The 22789-nt window shown below is 44.0% G+C and overlaps 2 protein-coding genes across 8 annotated transcripts in view; one reads left to right on the top strand and one right to left on the bottom strand.

Annotated features, from left to right (window-relative positions):
• The window catches only part of LOC106580287 (dnaJ homolog subfamily B member 5-like), a 29106-nt gene extending 12963 nt beyond the window's left edge, over window positions 1-16143 (top strand). The window contains 1 exon segment of the mRNA XM_014161121.2: window positions 14137-16143. Within this exon segment, the coding sequence (XP_014016596.2) occupies window positions 14137-14370 (234 nt within the window). The 3' untranslated portion in view covers window positions 14371-16143.
• A 1672-nt stretch (window positions 16144-17815) lies between these two features.
• akr1a1a (aldo-keto reductase family 1, member A1a (aldehyde reductase)) lies at window positions 17816-22789 on the bottom strand. 7 transcript variants are annotated; one of them, XM_045703182.1, is made up of 11 exons: window positions 22632-22685; window positions 22296-22540; window positions 21670-21783; window positions 21458-21577; window positions 21211-21362; window positions 20891-21086; window positions 20764-20813; window positions 20482-20631; window positions 20316-20388; window positions 20030-20116; window positions 17816-19822 (listed from the first exon to the last, which is right to left on the bottom strand). In XM_045703182.1, the coding sequence occupies exons 3-11, from the start codon at window positions 21748-21750 to the stop codon at window positions 19757-19759; spliced, it is 975 nt and encodes a 324-aa protein (XP_045559138.1). In that variant the 5' UTR covers window positions 21751-21783; window positions 22296-22540; window positions 22632-22685; the 3' UTR covers window positions 17816-19756. The 7 variants fall into 7 exon arrangements, 6 of the variants coding, with proteins under 6 accessions (XP_045559138.1, XP_014016603.1, XP_014016604.1 ...); XM_014161128.2 differs by having other exon boundaries at window positions 22384-22540; XM_014161129.2 differs by having other exon boundaries at window positions 22504-22540; window positions 22632-22678.

Genomic DNA, 22789 nt, shown 5'->3' with positions numbered 1-22789 from the left:
GTTTCAAACATCCGACCAATCAGCCTGCTATCGACCCTTAGTAAACTTTTGGAAAAAATAGTGTTTGACCAGATACAATGCTATTTTACAGTAAAGAAATGTACAACTGACTTTCAGAACACTTATAGGAAAGGGCACTCAATATTTACGGCACGAACACAAATGACAGATGATTGGCTGAAATAAATGTATTAATTGTATTAGATTTCAGTGCAGATTGACATTTATTGTTCATAGTCTGCTGTTGATAAAAATGTTTTGGCTTTGCCATATCGTGGATTGAGAGTTGCCTATCTAACAGAACACAGAGGGTGTCCTTTAATGGAAGCCTCATTAACGAGTTTGGCATACCTCAAGGTAGCTGTCTTGGCCCCTTACTTTTTTCTATTTTTACTAATACCTAGCATTGAGTAAAGCCTGTATCTATGTACGCTGATGACTCAACATTATACACGTTAGCTACCACAGCAAGTGAATTCACTGCTACACTTAACAAGGAGCTGCAGTCAGTTTTAGAATGGGTGGCAAGTAATAAGCTAGTCATAAACATATCAAAAACTAAATGCATTGTATTTGGTACAAATCATTCACTAAAGCTAATCTAAATATTGTAATGAATTATGTGGCAATTGAACAAGTTGAGGAGACTAAACTGCTTGGTGTAACCCTAGATTTGTAAACTGACAGTCAAAACATATTGATTCAATGGTAGCTAAGAAGGGGAGAGGTCTGAATGTGATAAAGTGCTGCTCTGCTTTCTTGACATCACAATCAACTAAACAAGTCCTACAGGCCTTAGCTTTCGCACACCTGGACTACGGCCCAGTTAAATGGTCAACTGCCACAAAGAAGTACCTAGGCAAATTACAGTTGGCCCAGAGCAGCACGGCTGGCCCTTATATGTACACAGAGGGCCAATGTCAATATAATGCATGTCAATCTCTCCTGGCTCAAAGTAAAGGAGAACTTGACTGCATTACTACTTGTCTTTGTGACTGAAACTGTGGTGAGTAAAGACAATAGTTGAACAGTTTTGAAAAAATGTATTTCTACAAAAATAGTGAGAGCGCTTATTTGGTATTTTTTTCCACTTTCACTTACTTAGCTAGCGAATGCAGCTAGCTAGTTTAGCGTACTCAAACACCCAGCTCAAACAGAGAGGGATGCTATGTTAACTGGCTAGCTATGGCTATCCAACAATGGAACTCTTCCAAGTCAAGGAAAGCTTTTTGTTCAAATCTTTTTGCCACCGGGGCCCACCGGTGTAACTGCTAAACTGCTTGCTGACTACACTGTACTGCATGATTGTAGCGGGTTTACTAACACGTTAGGTCTAGTAACTATGTTGGCTATCACGTTAGCTAATAATGGTGTCAACAATGTAGGCTGTGTGTAGCGGTAATGATATGAAGGTTTGGCTTAGAAATATATTTTTTGCCTGGTGACAGACAGCTGATGTGTTGTGCACTGAAGTCCACAAGCGAAGGGAGGAGGAGAGCGTGTAGATGCAAGAAGAAATTATAGCCACAACGATCAAAGTGATCATTCTGTTTGTATGTGGCTGCTATGACAGTTCTTAAACAGAAGCAAACGGAACGAAACTGGGATAAACATACCTGAATTTGTCCAGTAGAAACTCTTGTTTGCAGAAACAACAAATGCCTTTTTGAAATCATAGTTGCACACCTCATGTAGCCTAGCCCATAGGCCTATATGTTTTGATAATGGTTGTCACAACTAAAGTGGCCAAATAACTTCTTAAAATTAAGCACAATCAGCTTTACAAAGGGTGTAGAGTAACTGGCATACACAGCGCATGAGTTTCAAGTTTGGGGAAGATCATTTTCACTATAAAAATGCACCTTTATAATAAAAGCATTACATGCATAATCGCATTTGCGGTCACTTTTGAGAATGGTGTTTTCCCGCTAATGGAACATTCGCGTGCTGTGTGCGCATTGCTGCGCTTATAATGTGAAGAAATAGCCTAATAGTTATTTTAAGCTAAAAGTTCTGATCTGTTGCGTCAGCCTCATTGCTTAAAAAAAATTGGGATGCTAGTGGTTGTATTAATTTGGGATCTATCGCGTCCCACAACTGTCCCAGACTATGTTTTGAAATATTTATTTTCCCCCACAGAATAGGTAAACTTTTGTACGATGGGGGATACTACATTGACATCCGCTAGTACTTTTGCTGTTCGTTAGGCCTACTCATCTTGTTGGCTGATGAAATTTAAATGTGGACAGTATCTTCAATATGCGCCTTGGAATTTTTACATTTTATTTCACCTTTATTTAACCAGGTGGGCTAGTTGAGAACAAGTTCTCATTTACAACTGCGACCTGGCAAGATAAAGCAAAGCAGTGCGACACAAACAACAACACAGAGTTACACATGGAATAAACAAACATACAGCCCATAATACAATAGAAAAAGTCTATATACAGTGTGTGCAAATGAGGTAGGATAAGGGAGGTAAGGCAATGAATAGGCCATAGTGGCGAAATAATTACAATATAGCAATTAAACACTGGAGTGATAGATGTGCAGAAGATGAATGTGCAAGTAGAGATACTGGGGTGCAAAGGAGCAAAATAAATAACAATATGGGGATGAGGTAGTTGGATGGGCTATTTACAGATGGGCTATGTACAGGTGCAGTGATCTGTGAGCTGCTCTGACAGCTGATGCTTAAAGTTAATGAGGGAGATATGAGTCTCCAGCTTCAGTGATTTTTGCAGTTCGTTCCATTGGCAGCAGAGAACTGGAAGGAAAGGCGGCCAAAGGAGGAATTGGCTTTGGGGGTGACCAGTGAAATATACCTGCTGGAGCACGTGCTATGGGTGGGTGCTGCTATGGTGACCAGTGAGCTGAGATAAGGTGGGGCTTTACCTAGCAAAGACCTATAGATGACCTGGAGCCAGTAGGTTTGGCGACGAATATGAAGCGAGGGCCAGCCAACGAGAGCATACAGGTCGCAGTGGTGGGTAATATATGGGGCTTTGTTGTCAAAACAGATGGCAATGTGATAGACTACATCCAATTTGCTGAGTGGAGTGTTGGAGGCAATTTTGTAAATGACATCGCCAAAGTCAAGGATAGGTGTGGGCAGCGATCAGTTGAAGAGCAGGCATTTAGTTTTACTTGCATTTAAGAGCAGTTGGAGGCCACGGAAGGAGAGTTGTATAGCATTGAAGCTCATCTGGAGGTTAGTTAACACAGTGTCCAAAGAAGAGCCAGAAGTATACAGAATCGTGTCGTCTGCGTAGAGGTGGATCAGAGAATCACCAGCAGCAAGAGTGACATCATTGATGTATACAGAGAAGAGAGTCAGCTCGAGATTTGAACCCTGTGGCACCCCCATAGACTGTCCAGACAACAGGCCCTCTGATTTGACACTGTCTGAGAAGTAGTTGGTGAACCAGTCTAAAGTCTTGGCCAGGTCGATGAATACAGCTGCACAGTATTATCTCTTATTGATGGTGGTTATGATATCATTTAGGACCTTGAGCGTGGCTGAGGTGCACCCATGACCAGCTCGGAAACCAGATTAGCGGAGAAGGCACGGTGGGATTCGAAATGGTCGTTGATCTGTTTTGTTAACTTGGCTTTCGAGGACCTTAGAAAGGCAGAGTAGGATAGATATACGTCTGTAGCAGTTTGGGTCTAGAGTGTCTCCCCCTTTGAAGAGGGGGATGACCGCGGCAGCTTTCCAATCCTTGGGGATCTCAGACAATACGAAAGAGAGGTTGAACAGGCTATTAATAGGGGTTGCATCAATTTCGGCAGATAATTTTAGAAAGCGAGGGTCCAGATTGTCTAGCGCGGCTGATTTGTAGGGGTCCAGATTTTGCAGCTGTTTCAGAACATCAGCTATCTGGATTTGGGTGAAGGAGAAATGGGGAGGCTTGGTCAAGTTGCTGTGGGGGGTGCAGGGCTGTGGAATTGGATAAGGATGTGCGGAGTTGCGTCCCCGATGTGTTGGTCTTCACTTGTTGTCTGTGAGAGACCCAATCACGTGATGGAGAGCCATGTGAGTGAGAGGTGCTTCGGAGCACGCAGCCGGGAGAAGGGAATTATAACTATTATATTCAGCCCAAGGGCACCACTGCCACTGGCCGCAAAAGGCATGGATTTATTTAGGGGGCATTACGGCCACACAAAGGGTATGCCGCCGGGAAAATCGAGGCATGTCAAATTGTCATTGTGCTTGTCAAATTGTGAATGAGAGACTGGTGAAGTGTGTACAGCCTGCACAACAACAACAAAAAATCAGAGCTCATGCCTTTCATGCAATTATTTTCAAATCATCATTAGACACATCATGCAGCCTTAGAATGTATTAACAATCTTAACCTGTTTAGGATAGGGGGCAGTATTGACACGGCTGGATAAAAAAACGTACCCGATTTAATCTGGTTACCACTCCTACCCAGTAACTAGAATATGCATATACTTATTACATATGGATAGAAAACACCCTAAAGTTTCTAAAACTGTTTGAATGGTGTCTGTGAGTATAACAGAACTCATTTGGCAGGCAAAAACCTGACAAGGTTTCAGGCAGGAAGTGGCCTGTCTGACAAGGTGTCGTTCTTCTTGTCTCTGTTTATTGAAGAGTGAGGATCTTAGCTGTCCCGTGACACTTCCTACGGCTGCCATAGGGTCTCAGAAGGCGGCAAAAAGCTGAATCGTGGCTTTGCAGGCTCTGGCTGAAAAAAAGTAGCGCGTTTGGGTAGTGGCTGGTTACAGTACTGTGAGACTCAGGCTCGTGCCCGCGTCGACCGAAAGCTTTGTTTACTTTCCTCAGTTTAGCTAAATGGACATTCCCGGTCGGAATATTATCGCTTTTTTTACGAGAAAAATGGCATAAAAACTGATTTTAAACAGCGGTTGACATGCTTTGAAGTACGGTAATGGAATATTTAGATTTTTTTTGTCACGAATTGCGCCATGCGCACGACCCTGATTTACCATTTCAGATAGTGTCTGGGACGCACGAACAAAACGCCACTATAACGATGGATTATTTTGGACCAAACCAACGTTTGTTATTGAAGTAGCAGTCCTGGGAGTGCATTCTGACGAAGACAACAAAAGGTAATCAAACTTTTATAATAGTAAATATGATTATGGTGAGTGCTAAACTTGCCGGGTGTCTAAATAGCTAGCCCGTGATGCCTGGGCTATGTACTTAGAATATTGCAAAATGTGCTTTCACCAAAAAGCTATTTTAAAATCGGACATATCGAGTGCATAGAGGAGGTCTGTATCTATAATTCTTAAAATAATTGTTATGCTTTTTGTGAACGTTTATCGTGAGTAATTTAGTAAAATGTTAGCGAATTCCTCCGGAAGTTTGCGGGGGGTATGCTAGTTCTGAACGTCACATGCTAATGTAAAAAGCTGTTTTTTGATATAAATATGAACTTGATTGAACAAAACATGCATGTATTGTATAACATAATGTCCTAGGGTTGTCATCTGATGATCATCAAAGGTTAGTACTGCATTTAGCTGTCTTCTGGGTTTTTGTGACATTATATGCTAGCTTGAAAAATGGGTGTCTGATTATTTCTGGCTTGGTACTCTGCTGACATAATCTAATGTTTTGCTTTCGTTGTAAAGCCTTTTTGAAATCGGACAGTGTGGTTAGATTAACGAGAGTCTTGTCTTTAAATAGCTGTAAAATAGTCATATGTTTGAGAAATTGAAGTAATAGGATTTTTAAGGTTTTGAAAATCGCGCCACAGGCTTCAAGTGGCTGTTACGTAGGTGGGACGAATTCGTCCCGCCTAGCCCATAGAGGTTAACATATAGCCCAACGTTTGTATCACAACTAAAGTTACATTAATAACTCTAAATTAAGCATATAGGAGTACCTGTTTGTTAACCACTCCACACAATAGTTGCATGTGTGTACTCCCGTAAATCATTGAGAAAATATCCTTTCTATTTTATTGTTCAATTTCATTCTTCATACTGTAAAATAATGCTACGGAATTCTAAGCAAATCTTGTCTGCAAAATGAATTAGTGCAGCCCACAGCCATATGGCAGAGCCAGATCAGGGCCTAGCATAAGGACAACTATTCTGTTCTTCTGAAATTGACAACATTTTCTTCATATCAGGTTTCTTTAGACCTGTCTAAAATAAATAATGGATTTATTGTGATGGTGTAGGCTATATTATATGGATTTGAGACTTTTTCAAAAGTAGCTGTTCCAAAGATCTGCATTTGGCTTGTATGCTTTGCGTGGAAGCCAGGAGATGCTAAATCTGTTTGTTACCAAGCGTCTCTTCACAGGCCCCAAGTCCAGAACAGACTCTGGGAAACGCACAGTACTACATAGTTAGAGCCATGATTACAAGGAACTCTCTTCCACATCAAGTACTGTAATTCAAGTGAGCTGAGCAGTAAAATCAGGTTTTTAAAAAACTGATGAAACATGACAACGTTGACTGTGAACAGACACACACATATGCACTCCACCAGGCCCTCAGTGTCCGCTCTGGAGTGTGAAGTCACGTGCTCTGCTGGTCGGGTATCCGCGTAGCAACCTAGCGATGCCAAAAGCCCTGGTCTGCCCTAGAAAGCCTATGTAAATTATGATAGCCAGAACGGCCCCCAACATTTTTGGGGACGTCTGTTTTGGGCTCTAAAATATGTTTTATTATGATCAAGTTTGATATCCACATTTAAATATTTTAAAGTTTGTTACAAATTGAGAATTAATTAAATAGTGATCCATTCTGACTACTACATTTGTCGTCCCACAGGACCATGTGCTGATACCAACTAGGGCTGGCAGGCTACGAGGAGGCTCTCTTAGGATGAAAATGACTACATCAACCATGATCCTTTGGCCACTTTCACCATGATCCCTAGTGATTTTTTTTGGTGCCATTCAGCCCCATTCAGCAATATGGCGCCCTTCAAATTCAAATACTTCTGGCTTTATGCGCCATCGGGAGTTTTCCATAGGAATACATGGATGACATCAGCGCTATCACAATCTACTGGTTTTTCCATTTATGTTTTGTGGTTTTACTTTAGCACGTATAACTCGTTAGCATGTAGGGCGCACCGATTGGTGTCACCTCGTTAGTCAGTATGTGTTACACCTGTGCTGGTTGCCATCTCGTTAGTGGGAAGGTGTTTCACTGGTGCTGGCCCAGTGCTCCAGTTGTCTTGATAGATGCGGAGGGTTAACACCATGAATTGGCGCTCACTATTTTGATTTCTAGACAAACCATCCTTTCCCTAATTTTGTTTTGCTTCCTGGCTTTAAGTTTGGTGTGGGTGTTTCTTTTGTTTGCCTTTTAGTGGGCGCTCATGGTGGGTGTCTTTTAGGACCCAGTTGTTGTTGCTATGCAACTTTCAGTGGACACCCCCATGAGGGTCTTTTAGAAACTCTTCTAAAACCCCACCTGCTAAGCTGCTAGCCATCAAGCTAACGAAGTTAGTCCCAGATGAGTTTTGCAATGGAGCCCTCTGTGTTGAGAAGTAAATGAATGGTTACAGTGCTGTGGGCGCTGTATCTACTACGCTTTGTTTTGGGACAAACTGGATCACTTAGTTCCAATGTAGCAATTGTTTGCTTGCCGAGGATTATACGCTTGAAATGGCTTCCTTGATCATGCAGGTCGCCAGCCTATGTAAGAAACTGGTGAAAACGCAGAGTGGAATGTTTACCTTTTCTACGCCGGTGGCTGGACGCGCTTGTTGGATGCATCTCCGTCTTGACGTTTGTCGTTATCCGACTGGCCGGTGTTGCCCAGAGTTTGTTCGCCAGCGGAGCTATTTCTTGCCTCTCCTCCCCCATCTGATAGCGGAGTCGAAGGAGCACAGCAAGAGGTGCATGGCAATCAACGATGAATGGTTGCATGACACGTGCAGTGGAAGCCTAAGACGGCAGTCTCCCGCATAGCAGGCTACACTCCCAATGAGAGGCCCGGAGTGGATACAAACAAGAAATAGTCGCTCTGGACATCAGCAACTTTCCATCCCTGCTCTGGATCGAGCGGGGCTTCTCCATCTGTCGGAGGCCAGCACTGGGAGCTACGGGCTCAAGTTATCCTGCCTCTCGCCCATCCTTAAAGGGTTCTCCGACTCCTGTGAAGTGTGGAAGTGGGCGGATTTCCTTGTCCTTCTTACCAGCTGTGAATTTGGGCAGCTCCGTGGTAAGAATTGGAACCAGAGATGACCGCTTCGCGTTCCTAGGAAACTATGCAGTATTTTTTATTTTTTTTTATGTGTTATTTCTTACAATGTTACCCCAGGAAATCTAAAGGTTTTATTACCTACAGTCGGGAGGAACTATTGGATATAAGAGCAACGTCAACTCACCAACATTACGACCAAGAATACGACTTTCCCGAAGCGGATCCTCTGTTTGGCCTACCACCCAGGACAATGGATCAGATCCCAGCCGGCGACCCAAAACAACAGCGCCGTAGAAGGGGCAGACGGAGCGGTCTTCTGGTCAGGCTCCGTAGACGGGCACATCGTGCACTGCTCCCGAGCATACTACTCGCCAATGTCCAGTCTTTTGACAACAAAGTAGACGGAATCCGAGCAAGAGTAGCCTTCCAGAGAGACATCAGAGACTAACTTTCTTTGTTTCACGGAAACATGGCTCACTCGAGATATGCTATCGGAGTCGGTACAGCCACCTGGTTTCTTCACGCATCGCACCGACAGAAACAAGCATCTCTCTGGTAAGAAGAAGGGCGGGGGTGTATGCCTTATGATTAACGAGACGTGGTGTGATCATAACATACAGGAACTCAAGTCCTTTTGTTCACCTGACTTAGAATTCCTCACAATCAAATGCCGCCCGTTTTATCGACCAAGAGAATTCTCTTCGATCATAATCACAGTCGTGTATATTCCCCCCCCAAGCAGAAACATCGACGGCCCTGAAAGAACTTCATTCGACTATGTAAACTGGAAACCACATATCCTGAGGCTGCATTTATTGTAGCTGGGGATTTTAACAAGGCTAATCTGAAAACAAGGCTCCCTAAATTCTATCAGCATATCGATTGCATAACACGGGCTGGCAAAACCCTGGATCATTGTTATTCTAACTTCCGCGACGCATATAAGGCCCTCCCCCACCCTCCTTTCGGAAAAGCTGACCACGACTCCATTTTGTTGCTCCCAGCCTATAGACAGAGACTAAAACAGGAAGCACCCGCGCTCAGGTCTGTTCAACGCTGGTCCGACCAATCGGATTCCACGCTTCAAGATTGCTTCGATCACGTGGACTGGGATATGTTCCGCATAACGTCGAACAACAACATTGATGAATACGCTGATTCGGTGACCGAGTTTATTAGCAAGTGCATCGGTGATGTTGTACCAATAGCGTCTATTAAAACATTCCCCAACCAGAAACCGTGAATTGATGGCAGCATTCGCGCAAAACTGAAAGCACGAACCACTGCTTTTAATCAGGGCAAGGTGACCGGAAACATCACCGAATACAAACAGTGTAGCTATTCCCTCCGCAAGGCAATCAAACAAGCTAAGCGTCAGTATAGAGAGAAAGTGGAGTCGCAATTCAATGGCTCAGTCATGAGAGTTATGTGGCAGGGTCTACAGTCAATCACGGACTACAAAAGAAAAAACAGCCCCGTCGCGGACCACGATGTCTTGCTCCCAGACAGACTAAACAACTTCTTTGCTCGCTTTGAGGACAATACATTGCCACTGACACGGCCCGCTACCAAAACCTGCGGGCTCTCCTTCAGTGTAGCCAACGTGAGTAAAACATTTAAACGTGTTAACCCTCACAAGGCTGCAGGCCCAGACGGCATCCCCGGCCGCGTCCTCAGAGCATGCGCAGACCAGCTCGCTGGTGTGTTTACGGACATATTCAATCAATTATTTTCCCAGTCTGCTGTTCCCACATGCTTCAAGAGGGCCACCATTGTTCCTGTTCCCAAGAAAGCTAAGGTAACTGAGCTAAATGACTACCGCCCTGTAGCACTCACTTCCGTCATCATGAAGTGCTTTGAGAGACTAGTCAAGGACCATATCAGCTTTCACCCTACCTGACCCCCTAGACCCACTCCAATTTGCTTACCGCCCCAATAGGTCTACTGACGACGCAATTGCCATCACACTGCACACTGCCCTAACCCATCTAGACAAGAGGAATACCTATGTAAGAATGCTGTTCATCGATTAAAGCTCAGCATTTAACACCATTGTACCCTCCAAACTCGTCATTAAGCTCGAGACCCTGGGTCTCGACCCCGCCCTGTGCAACTGGGTCCTGGACTTCCTGACGGGCCACCCCCAGGTGGTGAGGGTAGGTAACAACATCTCCACCCTGCTGATCCTCAACACTGGGTCCCTACAAGGGTGCGTTCTCAGCCCTCTCCTGTACTCCCTGTTCACCCACGACTGCGTGGCCATGCACGCCTCCAACTCAATCATCAAGTTTGCAGACAACACAACAGTGGTAGGCTTGATTACCAACAACGACGAGACGGCCTACAGGGAGGTGGTGAGGGCCCTCGGAGTGTGGTGTCAGGAAAATAACCTCACACTCAATGTCAACAAAACAAAGGAGATGATCGTGGACTTCAGGAGAGAGAGCAGCCCCTTATCTACATTGACGGGACAGTTGTGGAAAGTTAAGTTCCTCGGCGTATACATCATGGACAAACTGAAATGGTCCACCCACACAGACAGGGTGGTGAAGAAGGCGCAGCAGCTTCTCTTCTACCTCATGAGGCTGAAAAAATTTGACTTGTCACCAAAAACACTCACAAACTTTTACAGATGCACAATCGAGAGCATCCTGGCGGGCTGTATCACCGCCTGGTACGGCAGCTGCTCCGCCCATAACCGTAAGGCTCTCCAGAGGGTAGTGAGGTCTGCACAACGCATCACCGGGTGCAAACTACCTTCCCTCCAGGACACCTACACCACCCGATGTCACAGGAAGGCCAAAAAGATCATCAAGGACAACAACCACCCGAGCCACTGCCTGTTCACCCCGCTATCATCCAGAAGGCAAGGTCAGTACAGGTGCATCAAAGCGGGGACCGAGAGACTGAAAAACAGCTTCTATCTCAAGGCCATCAGACTGTTAAACAGCCATCACTAACATTAAGTGGCTGCTGCCAACATACTGACTCAACTTTAGACACTTAAATTTATTACAGCAATTTTCCCATTATTAATCACTAGCCACTTTAAACAATGCCGCTTTATATAATGTTTACCTACCCTACATTACTCATCTCATATGTATATCTGTTCGCTATACCATCTACTGCATGTTGCCATCTTGATGTAATTAATTGTATCACTAGCCACTTTAAACAATGCCACTTTATATAATGTTTTCATACCCTACATTACTTATCTCATATGTATATACTGTACATCTACTGCATCTTGCCTATGCCGTTCGGCCATCACTCATTCATATATTTTTATGTACATATTTGTATTAATTCCTTTACACTTGTGTGTGTATAAGGTAGTTGTTGTTAGATTACTTGTTAGGTATTACTGCATGGTCGGAACTAGAAGCACAAGCATTTCGCTACACTCGCATTAACATCTGCTAACCATGTGTAAGTGACAAATAAAATGTGATTTGATTTGTTTTTGCACCAGAAACAATGTCCTATCCCGGAGCTTGTGTAAATGACATTACTAAGCTGCTTCTAAATGTACTACGTCAGGACATGGAAATATCCATTCTATCATAGTCCATGTAGGTGTTAATGACACTATGAAGGGCAGCTCTGAACAGTTGAAACTGGATTTTAAAGAGCCGATTGACTCTCTGCTAGACACTAATAAAAGACCCATCGTATATGGCCCTGTGCCCTCTGAATCGTGGCATTGGACGCTTTAGCAGGATTCTTTCTCTTCACAACTGGCTACGTGATTATTGCAGATCAATGGGTGTAACTTTTGTTGACAAATTTGATACCTTTTGGAAACAAAACCCGTTATATAAGGAGGATGGGATCCACCCAAATCATTTGGGTTCCGGGATCCTTTCACAGCATTATAAGGCTGCATTGAGACAATTACTTATCAGAAGGCTCAGTTAAACCATACCATTGTGTCGCTGAGTTGTCATAATGCTTCAGCAAATGTACATTATACCTGGGGCTTTGGTAGGCAATGTAAGTAACCTAATTTATGTCCCTCCAACTGCTCTGAATACAGCAATCATGTGGCTACAGTATGAACCAGATTTTAAAAGTCAAAGTATTTGGTTTTAAATATATTTAAGTATCAAAAGTAAAAGTATGAATCATGTAAAATTCCTTATATTAAGCAAACCAGATGGCACTATTTTCTAGTTTTTTTAAGTGTATGGATAGCCAGGGGCACACCAACACTGACATCATTTACAAACAAAAGCATTTGTGTTTAGTGAGTCCGCCAGATCAGCGGAATTAGGGATGACCAGGTATGTTCTCTTGATAAGTGTGTGAATTTGACCATTTTCTGTCCTGCTAAGCGTTTTAAAATGTAACGAGTACTTTTGGGTGTCAGAGAAAATGTATGGAGTAAAAAGTACATTATTTTATTTTGGAATGTAGTGAAGTAAAAGTTGTCAAAAATATGAATAGTAAAATAAATTACAGATACCCCAAAAAACTACTTAAGTAGTACTTTCAAGAATTTTTACTTAAGTACTTTACACCACTGCTTCTCCATATGACTGTTCTATGACTGTTCTGGATCTTTGTTACAGGAGCCAGTGGCCTTGCCCTGTAACTGCAGGGGTTCAAGCCCTGCTCTCTCTACGGCTGTTCTCTCTAAATCAGGACAGTTTGACATTCGGTGTCAGTGTGGAGAACAGGAAGGAAACACACACGCGACACCCCATCCACACTTAGCAGGCTGTTGCTAACTCTAGCTGCAGAGCTTTAAGAGGAACTTGACTTCTGATATTACAGAGAGATATGCTCTATGCATTGGCTTAGACAACATATGCATGTGATAACGCTTAGTGATAACAGTTTTTGGATGCCTTATACTGGGGGTTGGGGGGGTTGGGGTCGTGGGGGATGGTAAACACCGAAAGGGGCAGCTGTGAAATGGGACTGTTGACATCTGATTGGGCAACTTGTAAGTACTTAACTGGAACATGCAATGAAATAGTATCATGTTATTGAATTGGGACTGGAAAATTGTAGGCCTACTGCACTTAATCAGAGTTTGCACTTATTAGGAGTGGACTATATTATTCTGGTGCTCCCTTGTCTGAGCTGAGGCTTATATAATTAAACTGGCCGTGGGTTAGCTGTCTGTGTGCCTCCAGCATCATGGCAACCTGTCTAGGTTAGGGTTGGAGTTAGTATGGTGTGCTGCCTGCTCTTGGTAGAAGTTGCAGATCTAAGATCAGTTTAATGTTACTCTTACTCAATTTTAAGCTTGACAATTAGGGTGAAAAAATGACCTTATATCAGTGGCTATGGGACACTTCATCCTACTACTTTGAGTGCTCAGGTTTCATTCCTCAAACCCATTCTATTTCTCACTGCTCTCCCTGCATTCAATAGGCACTGTGATAAGGAGACGAGACTGTGTCCCAGCCCCTCTGACAAACCGTCCAACTATTTACGAGCTCAGCTGATTCCTGTCTTACTTCATTAGCTCTCAAAATGAGACCACTCTCTAAAATTAGCCCCCTGTGCACTCTATAACCCACCAACCCTATACAGGAACCACACACCTGGAAAGACTGTGAAAGTTGTTTTAGTGTCAGAGAGGGCGTGATCCATTGTAGCTGATGTCATTCTGTTCCACTCTGAGTGCCTCAGTGCCAAATCATGTTATCTAATGTTCTCCAGCTGAGCCTGTGTTCTGGACTGCTGAACTAGAACAGATACTAGTGTTCTACGTCCATAGCTCCTGAAACACGTTATCACCTATCCTTAATCACTGAATTAACTAACAACCGATTACTTTATTGTTTTTCATGTCATCAGGTGTGAATAGAACATATGTACAACACCTTCATTTCCCAGAGGAACCGATTGAACAACACTGTTGTAACGAACCAGTCATATAGTAAACATAGTGAACATGTTTGAGTCATATGATACAATATTAAACCCTCTCATATTCCCCTCCCCCAGGCGCTGTGTGGCTGTACGGTGAACATTCCCACCCTGGATAACCGCGTCATCCCGCTACCCTGCCATGACGTCATAAAGCCGGGGACGGTAAAGAGGCTGAGGGGGGAGGGCCTGCCCCTCCCTAAGAGCCCCACCCAGCGCGGCGACCTCATAGTGGAGTTCACGGTTCGCTTCCCAGACAGGATCCCTCCCCAGTCAAGAGAGATCATCAGACAACACCTGCCCCAGTCTTAGGACAACACCCCATCGCCCACGGACAATTATATTTTTAAGGGAAAGTTTTATTTTTGTCTAGAAATGACGGAAGTGCCAAGAGGAACTGCAGTTTAAGGTTGTTTTTGTTAATTTTTTTATCTTTCTGCCCAAGCGCACACGGACATGGCGGAGTGATACGGAGGAATGGCTCAGCGCAGCTTTGGCTTTTACCAGAACTTTTCTTAATGCTCTTTTTTTCCTACAGACTTATCAAGGGTTTTATACATCCCCTGCCTTTCCTCCTCTTCTTTTGGATGGGATGAGAGGAACACTTTATTTGAAAAAGAATAGCTTGTCCAGGATTTTCCAGAGGAAAGTTGAAAGTGTATTATTTTGTTTATCTACACCCAACCAGCAGCTTCAGTCTGTGCTCCCCTATTTTACCCCAATAAGCTGTTTCAAATGTTTAATAAAGCATCATGTGTGAACTGTATAGGTTATCTGCTGGACAAGGCCACTGCTACGACAGCAGACACTACCCCCACCTCCTCCCAGTGCCTAACCATTAACATAGTTTGGCAAGCATGTCTTCAGATTTGGATTTGCTTGTTATAATCAGCACTCAGTGCAAATGAGCATGTAATTGTTGACGGTTTGGTTTCAACATGGTGTACAGTTTGTTGTATTTGTGACTGGCTGAGACCCCCAGCAGCCCAGCTGTGTGTAATCCACTATGGGTCATCATATTAGTACCTCAGGAGGTTCATCCAGGCATCTCATCTATAGGTGCTTTGCTCCCTGTGGTGTTTGTGTCTCAGAGGGAATGACTGAGTCTTTAATAACTGCCTTTAAGCTCTCCACGACTCACTGAGGGACTGGTAAGTGCCTTAACCTGAAGACACACACACACGACTCCCCCATTCCTACAGAAACCCTATGGACCTGTCAAGTACCAGGGATGCACCAGGATTCATACTCAATGTGAATAACTATTGTAATGGCTGATAGTGTCCACAGGATGAACACAGAGAATATAGTCATTTCTATGAACCTTTATAATAGGTTTTGTAAAACACTTTCAATGTAAACCTGCCCAGAGAGTCATGAATGTTCTGCTGTGGATGTTGTCTGTGGGTAGTATACTGGGAGTGACACTGTATGCAGTGCTTAAAGTCATGCAGTGAAATAGATTCTGGTACTTGTTTTGGGTGCCAGTACTGTTTATATTTAGGAGCAGAAACACTGCAATATTTTAAAGTTGATATTCTATAGGTGCTGCTACTCAAGCAGTAAAAAAATGAGGTACTGGTACTCAGTACCAGTGTGTTCCAGCACAAGTCAAGCACTGACTGTTTTGGTGCTGCAGTGATCATCTGTACTACGCTGATGGACCTATCAGTCTGGCACTGGTAACATGATACATCTATTCAGGACTATCAAATGGAGACCCTTTTCTTGGTCCACTTTTTGCCAGCTGTGATATGTGTTCAATTGAAAGAATGTGGACATTGAAGGAATCTGTCAGGACTGGTTGATACTGTAGTGGTTGTTCCCTGTCTATAGGTAATGCCAAGAGATACAGAACAGACACAGATTGGCAAACATCTGAGGAATTCCATCTTGATCTAATAATGCCTGTCAATCAGAGAAGCTGCAGGGTCGCTGGATGGGGGTGGGGCTAAAGTAGGAAGTGAGCATTGGCATGGTGCTGTGTGAGAATGTGGTTTTTCCACAACTTCTGTACTTTTGACAAAGTTTCTCGTGTAAATTGAATTTTACAATGACAACCAATAAACCAAATACTGAGCAGTGTATGGCCCTGTGTGTCTATGTGAAGTTATTTGTAGCCTAACCCCACTCTTCTGCTTTCACCTATCCATCTCTCCTGGCTCTGTGCTTACTTCAAGGACTGAAGGGAGGGATGACATAATGCTTTCTTTATTTGTCCAATGATCTCACAGATTAGATATACATACATCGGAACACCGGATCAGTTGGAGTGGAACAATATCAAGGATTAGTAGCAAATACATTTGCTACGCTAATATCGAATTCTGGATAATTTAGTATGGTGTATATACAGTTGAAGTCTGAAGTTTACATACACTTAGGTTGGAGTCATTAAAACTCTTTTCAACCACTCCACAAATTCCTTGTTAACAAACTATAGTTTTGGCAAGTGGGTTAGGACATCTACTTTGTGCGTGACAAGTAATTTTTACAACAATTGTTTACAGATTATTTCACTTATAATTCACTATCACAATTCCAGTGGGTCAGAAGTTTACATACACTAAGTTGACTGGGCCTTTAAACAGCTTGGCAAATTCCATAAAATTATTTCATGGCTTTAGAAGCTTCTGACAGGCTAATTTACATCATTTGAGTCAATTGGAGGTGTACCTGTGGATGTATTTCAAGGCCTACCTTCAAACTCACTGCCTCTTTGCTGGACATAATGGGAAAATCAAAAGAAATCAGCCAAGACCTCAGAAAAAATATTGTAGACCTCCACAAGTCTGTTTCATCCTTGGGAGCAATTTCCAAATGCCTGAAGGTACCACATTCATCTGTACAAACAATAGTACGCAAGTATAAACACCATGGGACCACGCAGCCGTCATACCGCTCAGGAAGGAGATGCGTTCTGTCTCCTAGAGATGAACGTACTTTGTCGCGAAAAGTGCAAATCAATCCCAAAACAACAGCAAAGGACCTTGTGAAGATGCTGGAGGAAACGGGTACAAAACTATTTAGATCCACAGTAAAACGAGTCGACATAACCTGAAAGTCCGCTCATCAAGGAAGAAGCCACTGCAAATGGGTCTTCCAAATGGACAATGACCCCAAGCATACTTCCAAAGTTGTGGCAAAATGGCTTAAGGACAACAAAGTCAAGGTATTGGAGTGGCCATCAAAGCCCTGACCTCAATCCTATAGAAAATTTGTGGGCAGAACTGAAAAAGCATGTGAGACCAAGGAGGCCTACAAACCTGACTCAGTTACACCAGCTCTGTCAGGAGGAATGGGCCAAAATTCACCCAACTTATTGTGGGAAGCTTGTGGAAGGCTAACCAAAACGTTTGACTCAAGTTAAACAATTTAAAGGCAATGCTACCAAATACTAAATGAGTGTATGTAAACTTCTGACCCACTGGGAATATAATGAAAGAAATAAAAGCTGAAATAAATCACTCTACTATTATTCTGACATTTCACATTCATAAAATAAAGTGGTGATCCTAACTGACCTAAGACAGGGAATTTTTACTAGGATTAAATGTAAGGAATTGTGAAAAACTGAGTTGAAATGTATTTGGCTAAGGTGTATGTAAACTTCCGACTCCAACTGTACGTTGATTCTTACGAAGGGAACAGGAACTGCAGTACAGATGATTCTTCTGTAATCAAATATTCAAATATAGAGACTAGGCCTAGTAATTCCAGTCAGGAGTTGTGTAGAAATGAAACAAGTAGATCTGTGTCTAGATGTGAGGTCAGTAGATCTGTGTATTGTATTTATTATGGATCCCCATTAGCTGTTGCCAAAGCAGCTCCTCTGGGGTCCAGCAAAATTAAGGCAATTTATACAATTTTAAAACATTACAATACATTCACAGATTTCACAACACAATGTGTGCCCTCAGGCCCCTACTCCACCACTACAACATCTCTACATTACTAAATCCATGTGTATGTATAGTGCGTATGTTATCGTATGTGTGTGTGTATGCATGTGTCTGTGCCAATGTTTGTGTTGCTTCACAGTCCCCGCTGTTCCATTAGGTGTTTTTTTAATCTGTTTTTTTTTAAATCTAATTTTACTGTTTGCATCAGTTACTTTATGTGGAATAGAGTTCCATGTAGTCATGGCTCTATGTAGTACTGTGTGCCTCCCATAGTCTGTTCTGGACTTGGGGACTGTGAAGAGACCTCTTGTGGTATGTCTTGTGGGGTATGCATGGGTGTCGGAGCTGTGTGCCAGTAGTTTAGACAGACACCTTGGCGCATTCAACATGTCAATACCTCTCATAAATAATGTCGAGATGTGGGGTCAGTTGATCTGTCTCCAGATGTGGGGTCGGTAGACCTGTCTGCAGACGTGGGGTCGGTAGACCTGTCTCCAGACGTGGGGTCGGTAGACCTGTCTCCAGATGTGGGGTCAGTTGATCTGTCTCATTGTGGGGTCAGTTGATCTGTCTCCAGATGTGGGGTCAGTTGATCTGTCTCATTGTGGGGTCAGTTGATCTGTCTCCAGATGTGGGGTCAGTTGATCTGTCTCTAGATGTGGGGTCAGTAGACCTGTCTCCAGATATGGGGTCAGTAGACCTGTCTCCAGATGTGGGGTCGGTTGATCTGTCTCCAGATGTGGGGTCAGTTGATCTGTCTCCAGATGTGGGGTCAGTTGATCTGTCTCTAGATGTGGGGTCAGTAGACCTGTCTCCAGATGTGGGGTCAGTAGATCTGTCTCTAGATGTGGGGTCAGTTGATCTGTCTCTAGATGTGGGGTCAGTTGATCTGTCTCCAGATGTGGGGTCGGTTGATCTGTCTCTAGATGTGGGGTCAGTTGATCTGTCTCTAGATGTGGGGTCAGTTGATCTGTCTCTAGATGTGGGGTCAGTTGATCTGTCTCTAGATGTGGGGTCAGTTGATCTGTGTCTAGATGTGGGGTCAATAGATCTGTCTCTAGATGTGGGGTCAGTTGATCTGTCTCTAGATGTGGGGTCAGTTGATCTGTCTCTAGATGTGGGGTCAGTTGATCTGTCTCTAGATGTGGGGTCAGTAGATCTGTCTCTAGATGTGGGGTCAGTTGATCTGTCTCTAGATGTGGGGTCAGTTGATCTGTCTCTAGATGTGGGGTCAGTTAATCTGTCTCTAGATGTGGGGTCAGTTAATCTGTCTCTAGATGTGGGGTCAGTTAATCTGTCTCATTGTGGGGTCAGTTAATCTGTCTCTAGATGTGGGTTCACTTAATCTGTCTCTAGATGTGGGGTCAGTTAATCTGTCTCTAGATGTGGGGTCAGTTAATCTGTCTCTAGATGTGGGGTCAGTTAATCTGTCTCTAGATGTGGGGTCAGTTGATGTGTCTCTAGATGTGGGGTCAGTTGATCTGTCTCTAGATGTGGGGTCAGTTAATCTGTCTCTAGATGTGGGGTCAGTTAATCTGTCTCTAGATGTGGGGTCAGTAGATCTGTCTCTAGATGTGGGGTCAGTTGATCTGTGTCTAGATGTGGGGTCAGTTGATCTGTGTCTAGATGTGGGGTCAGTTAATCTGTCTCTAGATGTGGGGTCAGTTGATCTGTCTCTAGATGTGGGGTCAGTAGATCTGTCTCTAGATGTGGGGTCAGTTGATCTGTCTCTAGATGTGGGGTCAGTTGATCTGTCTCTAGATGTGGGGTCAGTTGATCTGTCTCTAGATGTGGGGTCAGTACGGATCATTGAAGGGGAAATGGGGGTGCTCTGCATCCCTCCACACTCTCTTTCCATCCCTCTGTGACGAGAACACACAGTTCCATTCAGTACCACCGGAAAACCCCATGTCTCAACTGAAACTCAGCTAAATTTGGCTGCATCTCAGTAGTCTCATATGGCATCCTCATCTACTCTCCTTCACCTGTCTCGTTGTGACCAGGGGAGGAGGCCGTGTAAGACTATTGACATGCACCCTGAAGTCTCATCTGAGACAATCGGAACTTACCTCCACAGCTGGGACGATGTACCTCTCGTTTCTGCTGAATGACTCCATCTGCTTCATGTCTTCATCCGACAGAGAGAAGTCAAACACCTGTCAATCAGACACAAACGCCCAATCTAGAAAACAATCACAGCAGCTACACAGAATTGTAACCTGTAGTTTCCTAAACTCAGCCAGCCCTGGATCTCGCAAAAAGTCGCATTTTGGGAAAGAGGTTAGTTGTTTCCAAACTGGTCAAAAATCATGCAGGTCAATGTGTATTCATTCCACTAGATGGCGCTGTCCTCACCTGTAGGTTCTGCTGGATCCTGGAGGGGGTGACACTTTTGGGGATGCAGACTACCCCTCTCTGTACCTGCCACCTGGAGACACAGACAGACACACACCTGAGAATCGCTCATTACACTGTGGCTAGTTACACGGAGGTGTTTGTGTGTTACAGTGTACTGTGTTACCTGAGTATGACCTGAGCAGGGGTCATGCTGTGGCGGAGGGCGATAGCCCCCAGTCCAGGGTCCTGCAGCAGGCAGAGTTCGTCAGGCGAGGCCCAGGGCCTGTCACCACTACCCAGGGGGCTGTAGGCCGTCACACATACACCTACCGACCTGGAACATACGCAAATTATTACACACATACACCTACAACCCTGGAATACACACACAGTTACACAAACCTACAGACATACACAGGTGCAAACACACCACTACACACTCTACCTTACACACACACAAACCTACCTGCAGTGACTCAGCAGCTTGGCCTGGGACAGGTATGGGTGACACTCCACCTACAAAGACACAGTTACACCAACACACAAAGTCAGAGAATATTACACAGACATACTGTACACACACAGTCCCATACCTGGTTGACTACAGGCTTGTGTTTGGCGATGCTGATGACATCGTCTATCTGTCTGGCGTTGAAGTTGGACAGACCGATGGCTCGGACCAGCCCCTTATCAACCAAGCTCTCCATGGCAACCCAGGTTTCCTGGTAGTGTATGTCATCGTAACACACACTCCCATCAGCCCGCTTGGGCATCAGCTCTGTCCCACGCCTGGAGAACACACAGGCAGCTCAGAGGACCATAACATGTCTGGGACGGGTTTCTAGTACAAGTGTGCTCGTTGAGATGTGCACAGTCATATTGAGGTGCGAGTAGGGGTGTGTGTGTTGCTCACTGGAAGGCCATGGGCCAATGCATGAGGTAGAGGTCCAGGTAGTTCAGTCCCAGATGTATTAGACTCTTCCTACAGGCTGTCTCTACATCATCAGGGTGATGCTGGGTGTTCCACAGCTTAGAGGTCAGAAACACATCCTCACGACGCAGGGCCTGGGGGGAAAAACAGGGGATCAACACACACACATACATGCACAGCTTTCCAGAAGGATTTTCCTAATGCTCTGATCAAAAAGTGTGTGGCTCACCTTTCCTGGTCCCAGCCTCTGAGCCAGTGCCTGCCCGACCTCTTGCTCATTACTGTACGCAGCAGCACAATCAATGTGTCTATAGCCACAGTCTAGAGCCGTCAGCACCGCCTGCTTCACCTACAGTGACACAGAGAGTCAACACACACACGTTAAGGTTTAGGTTATCTGTGGATGTTCGTTTTTTGAATGAGAATTAATAGCATTTTGACCTGTCCGGGGGCACTCTTCCAGGTGCCCAGCCCCACCAGGGGAATCTTATGCCCTGACGACAGGGTCACGCAAGAACTCATGGTTCAGTCCAGAGGTTCTGATAGGCAGGGAAACTGGCAGACAGACAGGCACACAGAAACACACATCATGAATGGACGAATGAAATTTGATATGCGGTAGCAACATGGTGTCTCCAGCTCTAGAGGCTAAACCATCGCTATAGATCTCTGAGTATGACCCAGTTGACCTGGTGTCAGCTGCAAATCACCATGACTAAGTCTTAATGCTGTGTTACTGATTATCACTCATGTTTGAATTCATTAACTCAGCACAGGGGACTCAGATGTGTGACATGTTCGTATATAACGAGAGAGATAATATACCCAAAATATTCATACAACAGCTAAAACAGGCAAATCCTCTCTTTTCTCTCACAGTCTTTCTCTTTCAAACATTTTGAACTCTTTCTGAACCTTTCATAATGTAACTGTATAAGAACCTAGTTTCTATACCTAAATAGCTAAATAGCTGATGACAGTCACAGGCTACACATTACTGATTAACATCATAGCATTATAATCCTCTACTATGTCATGTGATACAGTATTGTATTAAAGTATAGTACAATGTCTAAAATAGGTTGTGGTCTGAGGTCATGCTGATCAAATGAGAATCCCCCCCCAATCTGCTACTTCTTTCAGCTTCAGCTTTACAGTTTAAATGTAGTTTGTTCCAGTAGATTAGTAGTCTGTAACCGTGTCCACCATTGCCTGAACCACAATGTGAGAAAATAGTGATGTAAGATAGAACTGAGAAGAGATACACAATAGTACATCTCAGAGTCACACGAACACCCTGGTGCCTTTCCCCCTGTGGAAAGAGAGAAGGTTCTCTAATGTGAGAAGTTATGTCCGTGTGTATCATGCTAGAGTAAGAATATGTGAGGAGTGATAGTTCTTACCGATCAGATGCCTGTGAGTGTCAGAGTGTGTGTGATGCTCAGTAGTTAGGCTGGTTTTAAACAGACAGAGGTCAAAGTCTGGACGGATCTGTTTATCTGTAACCCAAACGGTTGGGAAACTTCTAAAACTGACTATGGTCATCTACAGAGGACAAATA

Source organism: Salmo salar, chromosome ssa20, assembly GCF_905237065.1.
Source record: "Salmo salar chromosome ssa20, Ssal_v3.1, whole genome shotgun sequence".
In the NCBI taxonomy this organism is placed as follows: domain Eukaryota; kingdom Metazoa; phylum Chordata; class Actinopteri; order Salmoniformes; family Salmonidae; genus Salmo; species Salmo salar.
Note: the sequence above shows the minus strand (reverse complement) of the source record. Positions and strands in the feature narration are given on the sequence as shown.

What these genes read in the sequence shown, in the direction of transcription:
- akr1a1a (XM_014161127.2), bottom strand. Translation starts at nt 21,750, where the DNA reads ATGAGTTCTTGCGTGACCCTGTCGTCAGGGCATAAGATTCCCCTGGTG. An exon ending in AAGCTGCTGAGTCACTGCAG is followed by an intron (nt 20,632 to 20,763) that starts GTAGGTTTGTGT and finishes CGTATGTTCCAG; the next exon opens with GTCGGTAGGTGTATGTGTGA. An exon ending in GGATCCAGCAGAACCTACAG is followed by an intron (nt 20,117 to 20,315) that starts GTGAGGACAGCG and finishes TCTGATTGACAG; the next exon opens with GTGTTTGACTTCTCTCTGTC.